The sequence below is a fragment of the Hyla sarda genome, assembly GCF_029499605.1.
Source record: "Hyla sarda isolate aHylSar1 chromosome 1 unlocalized genomic scaffold, aHylSar1.hap1 SUPER_1_unloc_1, whole genome shotgun sequence".
NCBI lineage: Eukaryota > Metazoa > Chordata > Amphibia > Anura > Hylidae > Hyla > Hyla sarda.
In genome coordinates this window covers 313735-330282 of record NW_026607570.1, presented here as the reverse complement: position 1 = coordinate 330282, position 16548 = coordinate 313735, and the positions used below count along the sequence as shown (strand labels likewise).

Below are 16548 nucleotides of genomic sequence, written 5' to 3'. Positions count from 1 at the left end.
GGAGGGACCAACAGTGACATCATAAGGAGGTGTTACCCTCATACATATTAGTGGGAGGGACCAACAATGACATCATATAATACAATGCATGGACATAGAAGAAGGATCGCACTCACCAGGAATTCAACTCTTTAATCTGTAACCAGTACACCAGGCGAAAACATAAGTGGAGGCGGGGGGGGACAGGAGCTCCGGAATAAGCTTTTTCACGCCTGTTTGGCGCTTCATCAAGCCGGTGAATGACTTCCGTCTCCGGGCGACACCTAAAATAGGCGTCACATCCGGAGACGTCACTCATCACGTGATACATGTAAACAGAGGATATCATGTGACTCCCAAAAGTAAGTCCTGGCTCCGCTCGTACAACAAGCTAAAATACACATTAAATATAAATATGTAGACCAAAACAGAATCATGTAAAAACATAAATGATCTATACTAGCATTGAATAATGGCAAAATGTTCCCAATGATGATATATTATAACAAAGGTGCTAGTTCTACCCGGTCATTAAAGCCCAAACTACCAGTAGCTTCCAATTTAAGGATCCAGTGAGCTTCACGACGTAAAAGGTAAGTCTGACGATCGCCACCTCCTGGGAAATCTCTCACCCTTTCTATACCCGCAAACTTAAGGACACTTGGATCCTTTTGGTGGGTTTCTTCCATGTGGGCAACTAACCTAGGGACACCAACTCCAGTCCGAATTGAACGTAAATGTTCACGGAATCTCACATGGAGGGGTCGAATGGTTTTGCCCACATAGAAGAAGCCGCAGGGACAAAAAATGCTGTAGACCACGAAAGAGGTACGACATGTGATTAAATCAGTTATTTCATGCAAAAAAAAAAACAACCGTAGATTAGTACACAAGAATTGGGAACAATTAGTACACAAGAATTGGGAACAAAATGAGCAATTGCCACATCGGAAATTGCCCTTAGGCATAGAACCAGAAAGCCATTCACAACCCTTTCGGGCTGGTTTTTGTCCAACAGATTGGACGTGCTTCAATTTATCGCCTAGTGTTCGATTTTTCCTATAAGTAATGAGAGGACAATTTTTGGTAACATCCTTGAGATCAGTATCTGACTCAATAATGTACCAATTATTTCTAATGGCATTAGCGACAGTGCGATTCATCTGGGAGTTAGCCAATGAAAATATAAACCTCTTTGGTTTCAGGTCTACTCTACCCTTAGGTCTAAGTAGATCCGTCCGTCTAACTATCATAGCTCTGTCAAAACCGTCTTCAATTACACTTTCAGGATAGTGTCGTTCAGTAAGTCTTTTCTTTAAGTCAGTAGCCTGAGTCAAAAAAGTTGTGTCGTCACTATTTACTTTACGCAAACGGAGAAATTGGGAGTAAGGAATGCCGCGCTTAACATGTAAGGGGTGGGAACTATCAAAATGGAGCAAGGAATTGCGAGCAATCTCCTTGCGGTAGCCCTCAGTGGTAAGCGCGCCATTCCTCACGACCAATTTTACATCCAAGGAACTCAGGTCAAAACCCCCAAAAACAGATGTAAACAACATATTTTCCTCGTTGGTTATGTTCAGAAAATCAACAAAAGAAGCAAAACGCTCTTCGGATCCCTCCCAAACTACCAGAATATCATCCACATATCTTAAATAAAGTTTGATATTCTGAACATAAGGGTTAACTGAGGAAAATATGTAACGTCGCTCAAAAACCGTCAAAAAAAGATTGGCATATGTACAGGAGACCGGGCTGCCCATAGCAGTCCCGGTCTCCTGCCTATACCAAGTGTTTCCATCAATGAATTCATTATGCATCAAAATAAACATTAAGGAATCAGTTACAAAAGTGATAAAGTCTTCAGTCTTGTCCGTCTCTGTCAAAACCTCACGGATTGCCTGTACACCCGCACCATGCGGGATGCGGGTGTACAGGCTCTCGACGTCAATGGAAGTGAGTCTGTAAGTCTCTTGCCATGAAAAATCGTGCAAGTGTGTTAGGAGGTCCCCTGTGTCTTTAACATAAGATGCTGTAGAAGGTAAAAGGGGTTTCAAAAGCCACTCTATATACTGAGAAAGGTATTCAGTCGCCGAGCCGATCCCCGCCACAATAGGGCGACCAGGGGGTCGGCTCAGCGACTTGTGAACCTTTGGTAAATAATACCATTTGGCAAACTGAGGATGTTTGGGTATAAATTTTTCTGCAGTTTTGACATTGATCTGTCCTGTTTCTACTTTAGTTCTCAAAAAAGTACGTAGTTGGATGAGGGTTTTATTAGTAGGATTATTATCTAGGCATTTATAGGTTACTGTATCTCGCAGGAGGTGAGCTTTCTCAGCTTCATACATTGCAAGTGGCATTGCCACTGTACTTCCCCCTTTATCCGCCTTTGTAATCTTCAAGTCAGACCGAGACCTTAACCAACTGAGCGCCCTTCTCTCCTTTAGTGACAGGTTTTGCTCCATACGGGGGTAAACCAAAGCCTTCATGTCGCGTTCAACCGCCCGAATGAACAGATCAATAGAGCTGCCCATAGGGATGGGAGGCGAATACGTGGAAGGGTTACCACCCCTAAATGCCAATATCTCTCTCTGTCAGTTAGGAGGGAAGGAGGCTCAGTGGTATCTTCAGATAGGTGACATAGCAGATCGAGCATTTCAAGGTCACCCGGGGATGCCCCCAAAATCGGGGAGAAACCCAGGGGACCAACAATAGCTGGAATTTCGCCCTCTCTAGGTACCTGTTCATTAGAAAATTTACTCTTGTGGAAAATTTTGTGCAAATTAATTTTGCGTGTGGCTTTTAACAGATCAATTTTAAACTGGACTAAATCAAAAGGTTCCTGCAAACCAAAATTTAACCCCTTGGACAATAGTGAACAACAATCCTTAGGTAATGGAATGTCCAAAAGGTTGACAACTAAATCATTGTCAATAGTCACTGGTCCTTCCTCCATGACACCTCCTTCCTCTTCACTTGGGCACCTCCTTCTCTTGCGGCCCCTACCCCTTCTGGTTCTTTTCCTAAAGGGCCAGAACCAGAGGGGACATTGGTGACATCACATTTGGGGCTTGGATTTTTGTCCATCTTTACAGGACGTCTCCTATCCTCCATTCTTTGTGGACGGGACATATCGTCCGACTGACTAGCGTCAGAATCTGAAGTCCAAAAATCTGACGGTTGACGGCGTTGATTGCCTCTTCTGCGATTGAAAGGAGCCCTTCTACGTTTCTGGTTCTTCTTATTCCATTCAAAAATTTCGGCCGTATCATAGTCGGCCTTGTCTCTAACAAATTTCTCCCTTTTACGTTCCATTATTTCAGACTGAGCAACGGCTATTTTTCTCTCCAACTTCTTAAGGAAAGCATAGTAAATAGAATCACTCACTCTAGTATGATATTCTTTCTTGGTTTTACACAAATCCATGGTAATCATTTCATATTCCAATTTATTCTTGTTTAAAACCAATTTGGTCAGATTGGTAGCATGCTCACAATGCGCCTCATCCCATTCGCCATAAACACTGGATCGTCTGTAAACTATAATATTACAATACTATATAATACAATAAAGTGTTTCATAACAAATAAATATTATTTTCATCACATATAACCTCCCGCCCCTATCAGTTTTTCCCATTTTACCCTAAAAAAGCATAAAAAAAATGAATACACATATTTGGTATCGCTGCGTACGTAAACATAAAAAAATTCCAAAATTGCTGCTTTTTTGTCATTTTATTCCCTCAAAAATATATAAAAAATTAATAAGTCAAACCTAAGCAAAAGTGGCACCAATAAAAACTACAAAGCTACACATCACTGTGCTAAAAATGAGCCCTCATACTGCCCCGTATATGGAAAAATTAGAAAGTTATAGGTGGTCAGAATAGGGCAATTTCAAACATACTAATTTCGTTAAAATAGTTTGAGATTTTTATAAAGCGGTACAATTATAGAAAAGCATATAACATGGGGATCATTTTAATCGTATTGACCCACAGAATAAAGAAAACATCATTTTTACCGTAAAGTGTACAGCGTGAAAACAAAACCTTCCAAAATTGGGTAAATTGCGTTTTTCTTTTCAATTTTCCCACATAAATAATATTTTTTGGGTTGCGCCGTACATTATATGGTAAAATGAGTGCTGTCAATACAAAGTAAAATTGGTGATGCAAAAAACAAGTCCTCATATGGGTCTGTGGATGGAAATATAAAAGAGTTATAATTATTAGAAGGCGAGGAGGAAAAAACGAAAATGCTAAAATAAATTGGCCTGGTACTTAAGGCCAAAATGGGCCTGACCCTTAAGGGGTTAAGGTAGTGCTGGGCGGTATGACCATAAATGCATATCACAGTATTTTTGCAAGTTACGGCGCTTTAAAATGAATGAAATGCGGGCCGCCGGCACTTAAAATTTATGACTTGCGGGCCGCGGCGCCTTAAATGAATGACTTGCGGACCGCACTTTAAATGAATGACTTGCGGGCCTCTGGTGCTTTAAATGAATGACTTGCGGGCCTCTGGTGCTTTAAATGAATGACTTGCGGACCGCGCTTTAAATGAATTACTTGCGGGCCGTGCTTTAAATGAATGAGATGTGAGCCACGGCAAGCTTTCACCTCACTTTAAACCGCGGCCCGCAAGTCATTCATTTAAAGCGTTGCGGCCCGCAAGTCATTTATTTAAAGCGCGGCCCACAAGTCATTCATTTAAAGCGTCGTGGCCCGCAAGTCATTCATTTAAAGCGCGGAGGCCCGCATCTCATTTAAAGCACCGCCGCAACTCAATTCATTCATTTGAGGGGGAGGGGCCTGACGAGTATTGCGGTATAGGAAAAATTCATATCGTGCAGGGAAAAAATTTCAGTATTCGGTATGAACTGGTATACCGCCCAGCACTAGGTTAAGAAATACCCCATAAATGACCCCATTATAGAATCTGCACCCCTCAAAGTATTCAAAATGACATTCAGAAAGTTTATCTCTTTAGGTGTTTCACAGGAATAGTAGCAAAGTGGAGGAGAGAAATCAAAATCTGCATTTTTTACACTAACCTGTTCTTGTAGGCCCATTTTTTCATTTTTAAAAGTGATATAAGGAGAAAAAGCCCCCCTAAATGTGTAGCCCAATTTCTCTTGAGTATGGAAATACCTCATATGTTGACATAAAGTGCTCTGCAGGCGCACAACATGGCTCAAGAGGGAAAGAGCAACTGTGGGATTTTGGAGAGTGAATTTTGCTGTCATGGTTTTTGGGGGCCATGTTGCATTTAGGAAGCTCCCATGGTGCCAGAACAGCAAAAAAAAACTTCACATGGCAACTATTTGGGAAACTACACCCCTCAAGGAACGTAACAAGGGGTACAGTGAGCCTTAACACCTCACAGGTGTTTGATGGGTTTGCGTTAAACTTGGACGAAAAAATTAAAAATTAGATTTTTAACACTAAAATGATGGGTTTCCTCCAAATTTTTCATTTTCACATGGGGTAATAGGAGATAATGGACCCAAAAATTTGAAGCCCAATTTCTCCCAATTATGTACACAATAAGTACACAAAAATAATTTTGCTGGAATTGAAATCGGGGGTCATGTGCATTTACAAGCATCCCATGGTGCTAGAACAGCAGAAACCCCCCACATGTGACACCATTTTTGAAACTACACCCCTCAAGGAATGTAACAAGGGTTACAGTGAGTACTTACACCAGAGGTTTTTGAACAGTGGGCTGTAAAAGTAAAAAATTTGATTTTTAACACTAAATTGCTGGACAAAAAATTGATGGACACACAGGCAGAAATTAAAGAGCGTAAAAGGGAGAAATTTGTACAGGACAAGGCCGACTATGATTCGGCCCAGTTGTTTAAGTGGCACAATACCAACAAAAAAGCCACTAGGTGCCCATGCTTCCCACCTAATTGTAGATGAGGTAATGCCCACAGGCCACCTGCGGACTATTGAACTTCGGACTCGGATGCTACCGGGTCCGATGAGACAATCAGCATGCAGAACTCTTGTCCCCAAGTTCCAGTCTCAGGTTCATTCCCTTTAGAAGGAAAACGAGGAGAGGGAGAGGGAAAAAAGGATAAAAATAGCCTCTACCAAGAGGAAGGGGGTCACATGGAAGGATTAGAGACTGCCCCCGATCCATCTAACGTAATGAATCTGACGGACATCCCTCTCATGGCTGAGTGCATGTTACTCCTATCCAAAGGCTTGAACTTTGGCCTCAACCAGTCCAAAAATTTCAGAGATTCCTAGAGAGGGAGATATTCCAGCTACAATAGGACCTCTAGGTTTTTCACCAATTCTAGATATGACCTCTACGGACAGAGACACCCGTAATACACTATGCAAGCTGGCATATGACAACATACCCAGCACCAGTCCCACCTGGTCTGAGGTATCCCCATTCAGAGGTGGTAACCCGTCTAAATTCTGCCCGTCCGCCCCAGCGGGAAGTTCTATCGACTTGTTCGCTCGGGTGGTGACAAGGGACGTGAAAGCGTTGCTTTACCCCCGTCCTGGGGATAACCTCACTCCGGATGAAACTAGAGCTCTAAAGTGGTTGGCGTCCAGAGCGGACCTCAAAGTAGTCAAAGCTGATAAAGGCAGCAGCACTGTGGTATTGACCACTGCCGCCTATGACGCAGAGAAGCACCGCCTTCTAAGTGACGCCACCACTTACAGACCTATACCAGGGAATCCAACCAACAAAACTTTAGACCAGCTCAGAAGTTTCCTCTGTATTAATTGTGAAAAGGGCATTATCTCTAAAAAAAAACTGCAGAGAAACTTCTCCCTAAGGCTCCACGCCACCCAAAGTGGTATTACTTGCCCAAGGTACATATGTCGCAGAGCCGACCCCCCCCCCCCCCCCCCGGACGCCCTGTTGTGGCTGGGAACGGCTCTGCGACCAAATACCTTTCGCAATACTTACTTAAACCACTCTTGTCTTCCACCCCCACGTTTATCAAGGACACAGGAGCCTTACTTAATACCCTCACCGACTTCCACTGGCCCGAGATGTACCAACTCGCGTCAGTGGGCGTTGAGAGCCTGTACACCCGCATCCCCCATGATGCGGGTGTACAGGCTGTCCGTGAGTTTCTGTCGGAAACAGACAAAATGGAGCAGTTCATATCCTTTCTGTGACGCATTGCGTTTCATCCTTACCCATAACGAGTTCAAGGACGGCGAGGACTGGTACAGGCAGGAGACCGGCACGGCCATGGGCACGCAGGTCGCCTGCACTTATGCCAATTTGTTTCTCACCATCTTTGAACGCAGGTACGTCTTTTCACCCTCGAACCCCTTCTGTAAGTACATCAAAACCTTCTTGCGGTATGTCGACTACATACTTGTAGTCTGGGACTCCACAGAGGACGAGTTTTAAATTTGTCGACTATTTAAATCAGTCCAATAAAGAAAATATGCTGTTCACCGCAGTGTTTGGGGGTTGCGAGCTCGATTTTCTTGATGTTAAGCTGAAGGCAGTGGGGAACACACTTACCACTGATGGTTTTCGTAAACCCACTGCAAGGAATGCGCTATTACATTTTAAGAGCTCGCACCCCCTCCACGTGAAGAAGAGCATCCCCTTCTCCCAATTCCTCCACAGGATTAATAGTAATGACAAAGTCTTTGAGAATCCAGCCTAAGACCTCAGAAAGCATCTTATAGCACATCAATATTAACATCATTGACACCGCCCTCCAACGGGTCAGACACAGGAGTAGATCTGACCTCTTGTTTGACAAACATAAACGTACTGCATCCCCAAAACCTTTCTGTTTCTCCCTTGAAAATTCCAACATGAACCAACACTTAGCTGGTGCCATACGGCGCCATTGGTTCATTCTGGAATCTGACCAGGACCGAAATGAAGTTGTCCAACACCCTCCTTTAATCGCCTATAGAAAGAATGTCACTATAGGAGAAAAACAAAAGAAATTGAAGAGCGTCAGTGACCAGAATCATCCAACTAAAAATTGGCTCACCAGCGGTCCCCTTAAGGGCAATTACCCCTGTAAGACGTGCCACCATTGTAGACACATGTACACGGGTAATACGCTAACAATAGGAGGATGGCACCACCGAGTTAGTGAAATGATCACCTGCAGATCCACCCACGTGGTTTATGCCCTTCTTTGCCCTTGTGGTAGGTTCTACGTGGCCAAGACCATCCGGCAGCTCCAGGTGCGGTTCCGTGAGCATGTTCGCTCTCTCCGGACCAGACTTGGTGCCCCCAGGTTTATTGCCCACATGAACCAGACAGACAATGGTAATCATGATGAACTTAAATTTGTGGGCTTAGAAAGAATATTACCATTCAAAAACGGAGGGGATAGAGGAAGACTCCTCCTCCAGCGAGAAGCCTGCTGGATAGTGTGCCTGAATGCTACAGGCAACGCCGGTCTTAATGACCGGAATTAATGTGGTGCATTTTTGTAAATTTCACGATTGTATTTATTAATAATATATCTTGTCTAATTAATTGTATTTGCACTATAGAGTTAGAAACTTGTTGTAGTACTCACAATAGTATTTTTATATGTTGTTTCGGTGCTCCGGTCATGTGACCATGACTCCATTCACGTGACTTAGACACTCACCATTTTGCCGGGCGACTGTCTGACGCCGCCCCTATATACAGGAGCGCGGCGCCAGAAGATGTCATTCTGGCTACAGGAAGTGCGCATAGATGCACGAAACGGCTTGTTCCGGGTCCCTGCTCTCCATCCCGCTCCCCCACCTGTAACATCGTGTATATGACGTAAGAAAATAAAGACCTGGATGGTGAGTGCGGCTCCTGTTTGTTGTATGTCTTCACTTTATGCTTCCTGTTCAAGCTTCGCACCTCCGCTACAGGCTACTTGTCAGTCCAGTCCCGTCCCGTGTGTCGCTGCATGTCTAAGTGGCTGCTTAGTTTTGTATGTGCCGGCGTTCTGTCCTCCTTTGGCTTACTAAATTGCTGGTACTAACCAAAATTTTTTTGTTTCACAAGTAGTAACAGAAAAAAAAGCTCCCCAGAATGTGTAGCCCAATTTCTCCAGAATAAGGAAATACCCCATAAAAGGCAGTAAAGCACTCTGCGGGTGCAAAACAGGGCTTAGGAGTGAGACAGCACCGAAGAGATTTGAGGCCTAAAGTGGTGATTTAACTGCAAAGGCCGAGGATCTGACATAAAATAAAAATAAATAAAAAAACCTTGACAAGTGACCACAATTTTTAACCTCTTAAGGACCTGTAGGCCCTACGCCCGGTCCCGGTGTTTAAAACTCACACCGGGTCGGTCCCGGCTGCTATTCATAGCAGGGACCCTGGCCTAACAGTGCGCGGCATGCTATTAACCCTTCAGACGCGGCAATCAAAGTTTACCGCCACGTCTGAAAGTGAAAGTAAATGCTTCCCGGCAGCTCAGTCGGGCTGATCGGGACATCCCAATAAAATTGTGATGTCCCGATCAGCTAGGACGCGAGCTGAGGTTCCCTTACCTGTTTCCACCGTGTCCGATATGGGTTTGATTGCTCCAAGCCTGAGCTACAGGCCTGAGCAATCAAGCCCCTATCTTGCTGATCCATGCAAAGCTATGGCTTTGCAGGGATCAGCATAAGAGATCAGTGTGTGCAGTGTTATAGGTCCCTATGGGATAACAATGATCAGTATAAGAGATCAGTGTGTGCAGTGCTATAGGTCCCTATGGGATAACAATGATCAGTGTGTGCAGTGTTATAGGTCCCTATGGGAGCTATAACACTGCAAAAAAAGTTAAACAAAGGTCATTTAACCCCTTCCCCAATAAAACTTTGAATCGACCCCCTTTTCCCATAAAAAAAAACTGTGTAAATAAAAATAAACATATGTGGTATCGCCGTGTGTGGAAATGTCCGAACTATAAAAATATATTGTTAATTAAATCGCACGGTCAATGGCGTATGCGCAAAAAAAATCCAAAGTCCAAAATAGCGTATTTTTGGTCACTTTTTTTATATCATAAAAAAAATGAATAAAAAGCGATCAAAAAGTCAAATCAATAGAAATAAAAACTTCGGAACACGGCGCAAAAAAATTAGCCCTCATACCGGCCCGTATGCGGAAAAATAAAAAAGTTATAGGGGTTAAAAGATGATAATTTTTAACATATAAATTTTCCTGCATGTAGTTATGATTTTTTTCAACCTATATAAGTAGGGGATCATTATAACCGTATGGACCTACAGAATAAAGATAAGGTGTCATTTTTACCAAAAAATGCAGTACGTAGAAACGGAAGCCCCCAAAATTTACAAAATGACATTGTTTCTTCAATTTTGTTGCACAATGAATTTTTTTTCCATTTCACCGTGGATTTTTGGGTAAAATGACTAATGTCACTGCAAAGTAGAATTGGTGGCGCAAAAAATAAGCCATCATATGGAATTTTATGTGCAAAATTGAAAGCGTTATCATTTTTAGAAAGTAATGAGGAAAAAAATGAAAATACAAAAACGGAAAAACCCTGCGTCCTTAAGGGGTTAATAAAGATAGGTTACTTGTAGAATCATATTAGCTGTTGGAAACACTTATAGGGAATATAATTAGAAGTCAATCTTTTTTTAAATTAAATAAAATTATCAATGATACTGACTCACGAAGAATTGAGTTTCTTAGCAAAAAGAAATGGGAAAGGGAAATGGGTGAAATATCTAAACTTGAACGGAGCTCTATAGTAAAAAGTCTGAAAATTGTTTCGAGATTCGAATTGTAATGAGAATCATAAAAAAATAATTACATTCAAAACTATTCATAGGTTATATTATACACCGGAGATGTGGTGTGAGAGCCTCTGCTGAATGTCCTTGTTATATTATACACCGGAGAGTCTATATAATGTGGTGTGAGAGCCTCTGCTGAATGTCCTTGTTATATTATACACCGGAGAGTCTATATAATGTGGTGTGAGAGCCTCTGCTGAATGTCCTTGTTATATTATACACTGGAGAGTCTATATAATGTGGTGTGAGAGCCCCTGCTGAATGTCCTTGTTATATTATACACCGGAGAGTCTATATAATATGGTATGAGAGCCCCTGCTGAATGTCCTTGTTATACACCAGAGAGTATATATAATATGGTATGAGAGGCTCTGCTGAATGTCCTTGTTATATTATACACCGGAGAGTCTATATAATGTGGTGTGAGAGCCTCTGCTGAATGTCCTTGTTATATTATACACCGGAGAGTCTATATAATATGGTGTGAGAGCCTCTGCTGAATGTCCTTGTTATATTATACACTGGAGAGTCTATATAATGTGGTGTGAGAGCCTCTGCTGAATGTCCTTGTTATATTATACACCGGAGAGCATATATAATGTGGTGTGAGAGTCTCTGCTGAATGTCCTCGTTATATTATACACCGGAGAGTCTATATAATGTGGTGTGAGAGCCTCTGCTGAATGTCCTTGTTATATTATACACCGGAGAGTCTATATAATATGGTGTGAGAGCCTCTGCTGAATGTCCTTGTTATATTATACACCAGAGAGTATATATAATGTGGTGTGAGAGCCTCTGCTGAATGTCCTTGTTATAATATACACCGGAGAGTCTATATAATGTGGTGTGAGAGCCTCTGCTGAATGTCCTTGTTATATTATACACCGGAGAGTCTATATAATGTGGTGTGAGAGCCTCTGCTGAATGTCCTCGTTATATTATACACCGGAGAGTCTATATAATGTGGTGTAAGAGTCTCTGCTGAATGTCCTCGTTATATTATACACCGGAGAGTCTATATAATATGGTATGAGAGCCCCTGCTGAATGTCCTTGTTATACACCAGAGAGTATATATAATGTGGTGTGAGAGCCTCTGCTGAATGTCCTCGTTATATTATACACCGGAGAGTCTATATAATGTGGTGTGAGAGTCTCTGCTGAATGTCCTCGTTATATTACACACCGGAGAGTCTATATAATGTGGTGTGAGAGTCTCTGCTGAATGTCCTCGTTATATTATACACCGGAGAGTCTATATAGTATGGTGTGAGAGCCTCTGCTGAATGTCCTTGTTATATTATACACCGGAGAGTCTATATAATATGGTGTGAGAGCCTCTGCTGAATGTCCTTGTTATATTATACACTGGAGAGTCTATATAATGTGGTGTGAGAGCCTCTGCTGAATGTCCTTGTTATATTATACACCGGAGAGCATATATAATGTGGTGTGAGAGTCTCTGCTGAATGTCCTCGTTATATTATACACCGGAGAGTCTATATAATGTGGTGTGAGAGCCTCTGCTGAATGTCCTTGTTATATTATACACCGGAGAGTCTATATAATATGGTGTGAGAGCCTCTGCAGAATGTACTTGTTATATTATACACCGGAGAGTCTATATAATATGGTGTGAGAGCCTCTGCTGAATGTCCTTGTTATATTATACACCAGAGAGTATATATAATGTGGTATGAGAGCCTCTGCTGAATGTCCTTGTTATATTATACACCGGAGAGTCTATATAATGTGGTGTGAGAGCCTCTGCTGAATGTCCTTGTTAAATTATATACTGGAGAGTCTATATAATGTGGTGTGAGAGCCTCTGCTGAATGTCCTTGTTATATTATACACCGGAGAGTTTATATAATGTGGTGTGATAGCCTCTGCTGAATGTCCTTGTTATATTATACACTGGAGAGTCTATATAATGTGGTGTGAGAGCCTCTGCTGAATGTCCTTGTTATATTATACACCGGAGAGTCTATATAATGTGGTGTGAGAGCCTCTGCTGAATGTCCTCACTATATTATACACAGGAGAGTCTATATAATGTGGTGTGAAAGCTTCTGCTGAATGTCCTTGTTATATTCTACACCGGAGAGTCTATATAATGTGTGAGAGCCTCTGCTGAATGTCCTTGTTATATTATACACCGGAGAGTCTATATAATGTGGTGTGAGAGCTTCTGCTGAATATCCTCATAAAAAATTAAATAGGCATATGTGTTTTATGTTAAAGGGGTTCTCCGGTGCTTACACATCTTTTCCCCTATACAAAGGATAGGGGATAAGATGCCTGACCGTGGGAATCGCGCCGCTGGGGACCCCCATGATCTTGCACGCGGCACCTCGTTTGTAATCAGTCCCCGGAGTGATCACAGGGCAGGCGGCGTGTGACGTCACGCTCCGCCCCTCAATGCAAGCCTACGGGAGGGGTGTGATAGCTGTCACACCCCCTCCCACAGGCTTGCATTGAGGGGCCAAGCGGGACTTCACACGGGGGCGCAGGCGTGTGATCTGTGATCGCCCGTAATCAGACCCAGAGCGAACACACTCCGGGGACTGATTACAAATGGGGTGCCGCGTGCAAAATCACGGGGGTCCCCAGCAGCGGGACTCCCGAGGTCAGGCATCTTATCCCCTATCCTTTGGATAGGGGAAAAGATGTGTAAGCACCGGAGAACGCCTTTAACATAAAACACATATGCCTATTTAATTTTTTATGAGGATATTCAGCAGAAGCTTTCACACCACATTATATAGACTCTCCGGTGTGTGATAGAACGAGGACATTACAAACGGGGACTGAGTTCAAACGGGGTGCCGCGTGCAAGATCACGGGGATCCCCAGCGGCGGGACTCCCGCGGTCAGTCATCTTCGTCTAAGCACTGGAGTACCCCTTTAAGTGATTATTTACCCAGGGTCTATGGAAGTGTTGCACATGTCTTTTTTATTTTTTATTTTTTACATATGTATGAAACGTAACATTATGCAATAAAAAAAAGTAATGTAAAAAAAATATATATATTTATCGTTGTGATCGTATGGACCTGATTTATATTTTAATGCACAGCGAATGAAAGGTGTTAATACCATGTAAGATTGGTGTCACAAAAAACAAGCTCTCAAACGGCTCTGTAGATGAAAAAAAAATAAAAGAATTACGGGAATGTGGAGAGGAGGAAAAAAGAAAACACAAAAGTTTAAATTTCCTGGGTTGATTTAATAAAATCTGTGTTATTCTCTGCAGATTCTTGTACCAGGAGATCAGAGGAGAATCTTATATCTTCAGATTATAAAGCAGATGATGATATCACACAAGATACATATGAAGAACATTCCATTATCCCAGATACACCCTCAGCCCTTCACAGCCAAGATCTGTCATCTCATCCTTATATACAGGTCCTGTCTTCTCAGTCATCACAGGATGTTCAGCAAAATAAAAGTCACAGAAGGGGTGTTGGACATAAACAAGCTCATTCAGGAAATAAACCATTTTCATGTTCAGAATGTGGGAAATGTTTTACTTCTAAATCAAGTCTTGTTAAACATAAACAAAATCACACAGGGGAGAAACTATATTCATGTTCAGAATGTGGGAAATGTTTTACTCGGAAATCAACTTTTGTTAATCATCAAAGAACTCACACAGGGGAGAAGCCATTTTCATGTGCAGAATGTGGGAAATGTTTTACTGAGAAATCAAGTCTTGTTAAGCATAAAAGAACTCACACAGGAGAGAAGCCATTTTCATGTTCAAAATGTGGGAAATGTTTTACTGAGAAATCAAGTCTTGTTAAACATAAAAGAACTCACACAGGGGAGAAGCCGTTTTCATGTTCAGAATGTGGGAAAGGGTGTGTTCAAAAATCAGATCTTGTTAAACATCAAAGAACTCACACAGGAGAGAAGCCATTTTCATGTTCAAAATGTGGGAAATGTTTTAGTCGGAAATCAGGTCTTCTTCAGCATAAAAGAACTCATATAGGGGAGAAGCCATTTTCATGCTTAGAATGTAGAAAATGTTTTACTCAAAAATCAGATCTTGTTAAACATCAAAGAACTCACACAGGAGAGAAGCCATTTTCATGTTCAAAATGTGGGAAATGTTTTACTCAGCATTCACATCTTGTTCAACATCAAAGAACTCACACATGAGAGAAGCCAATTCAGATCAGTAAATGATGCAGATAACACATCTATATATTAACCATGTACATAGGATATCTGACATTTATACATATATCATATACTGCATCTCCAAACTTGTTACCAATTGTTTATAAAAGTTTTCTTTCTTATATGATTTATTATTCTTATAATCATCTCCGCACACTGGACTTATAATAAATGTAATATTGTCCCTGACGTTGTATATAGGGAATGTAACGCGTCAGTGTTGTCCCCGCCCCCTTCTCATTATGATTATAGAGACTTTAATTCAAGGCATCAGACAGGATCCGCGCGTCTCCCTTGAAGATCGTCTCTTCTGCACATAAGACGCTTCAGATACTTTTATTTATCACAAACCCTAGACCAGCGTTTCCCGTCTTGACGTCTATTTTCGGTCTCAGATCATAAAATCCATTTTTCTATATGAGAAGTCGTCAATATCTCAGCGTCCCCCGGGTTCAGTAAACATCGGTGTAATTCTTTTCCTTTTCTTTGTCCTCCCCGGGGTATAAAATCCCTAGAGATCTGATCACATCTGGTACAAGATCTCTTTACTTCACACTTTGCGCCATTATTACACGGATTGAAGACCCAGTTACACGCTCGTAAATTCCCATATATGTCGTGGATTGGAAGGAAAAAGGTTCTTAAATCTTAATATTTAATCCCTTCAGGACACAGGGCGTACCTGTATGCCGTAATTTCGGGGAACAGACCGGGATGCCTCCTGAAATCATTCAGCAGGCATCCCATGACAATGCCCAGGGGGGTTCTGAGACCCCCACACCCGCCCATGTCGAGCAATTGCCGCAGATCGCCGGTGAATTCAAACCCGCATCTGTGGCGATTCTGGTCATATGGGTCACGTGTGACCTGATGACCCAGAATTAGAATGTGATCGGCGGAGTACTATACACCACCAATCACCTCCTGTAGCTGGGGGGAGGTGGCGATCCGGTCACCTCCCCAGGAGCGCTACTATTGGTCGGACGATCAATAGCAGCCGGGAGAGGAGGGGTTAATGTCCCCTTCTCTCAGCTCTGCTCGCCCACCGAGCTCAGCCAGTGGGCAGAGCTGAGAGAATAAGCCAGGGACCCCCTTCTCTATGAAGATCTGTGCCCCTCAGGGCTGAGGAATTGATTTTAGTGCAGGGTGATTTTCAGTGCAGGGACAGGTAGGTTAATAAAAAAAATAGGTCCTAAAGGGTCCACCACAGGGCTTCAGGGTGCTGAATTTGGCCCCCTTTGTAATTTTTTTTTTGGGCCACAGCATTTTATTTTTTTCTTATAACGGTGTGTAATTTATAATCACACACCATTATATATATAGGTTACACCAAACACATACACTACACACCTCCCGCCCCCCCCCACATAGGCCCTCCCTTCGCACCTCAAGGTGATGGCCCGCCGGGCATATTCGGCAGAGGAGGCATACGCTTTACTTGCCTCCAACTCCGAATCTGCCAGTGAGGAAGAGGAAGATCCTACTTTTCTGTGTTTTTCCTCGTCATCTAGCACTGATGATGAGCACCCCAGAAGGAGGCGGAGACGCCGTCAGGCGAGGCCACACCCCCTTTGATAGTGACCCATTGGCCGACACTTGTACGAGTGTCCATGCCACT

At 42.6% G+C, this 16548-nt stretch overlaps 2 protein-coding genes across 2 annotated transcripts in view; both read left to right on the top strand.

Annotated features, from left to right (window-relative positions):
- Positions 1-16548, top strand: part of LOC130297916 (uncharacterized) — a 203106-nt gene that overhangs the window by 22704 nt on the left and 163854 nt on the right.
- LOC130297918 (gastrula zinc finger protein XlCGF17.1-like) lies at positions 7799-15008 on the top strand. Its single transcript, XM_056550767.1, has 2 exons — positions 7799-8267; positions 14236-15008. Exons 1-2 carry the CDS (start codon positions 7799-7801, stop codon positions 14907-14909), a joined length of 1143 nt encoding a protein of 380 aa, XP_056406742.1. The 3' UTR covers positions 14910-15008.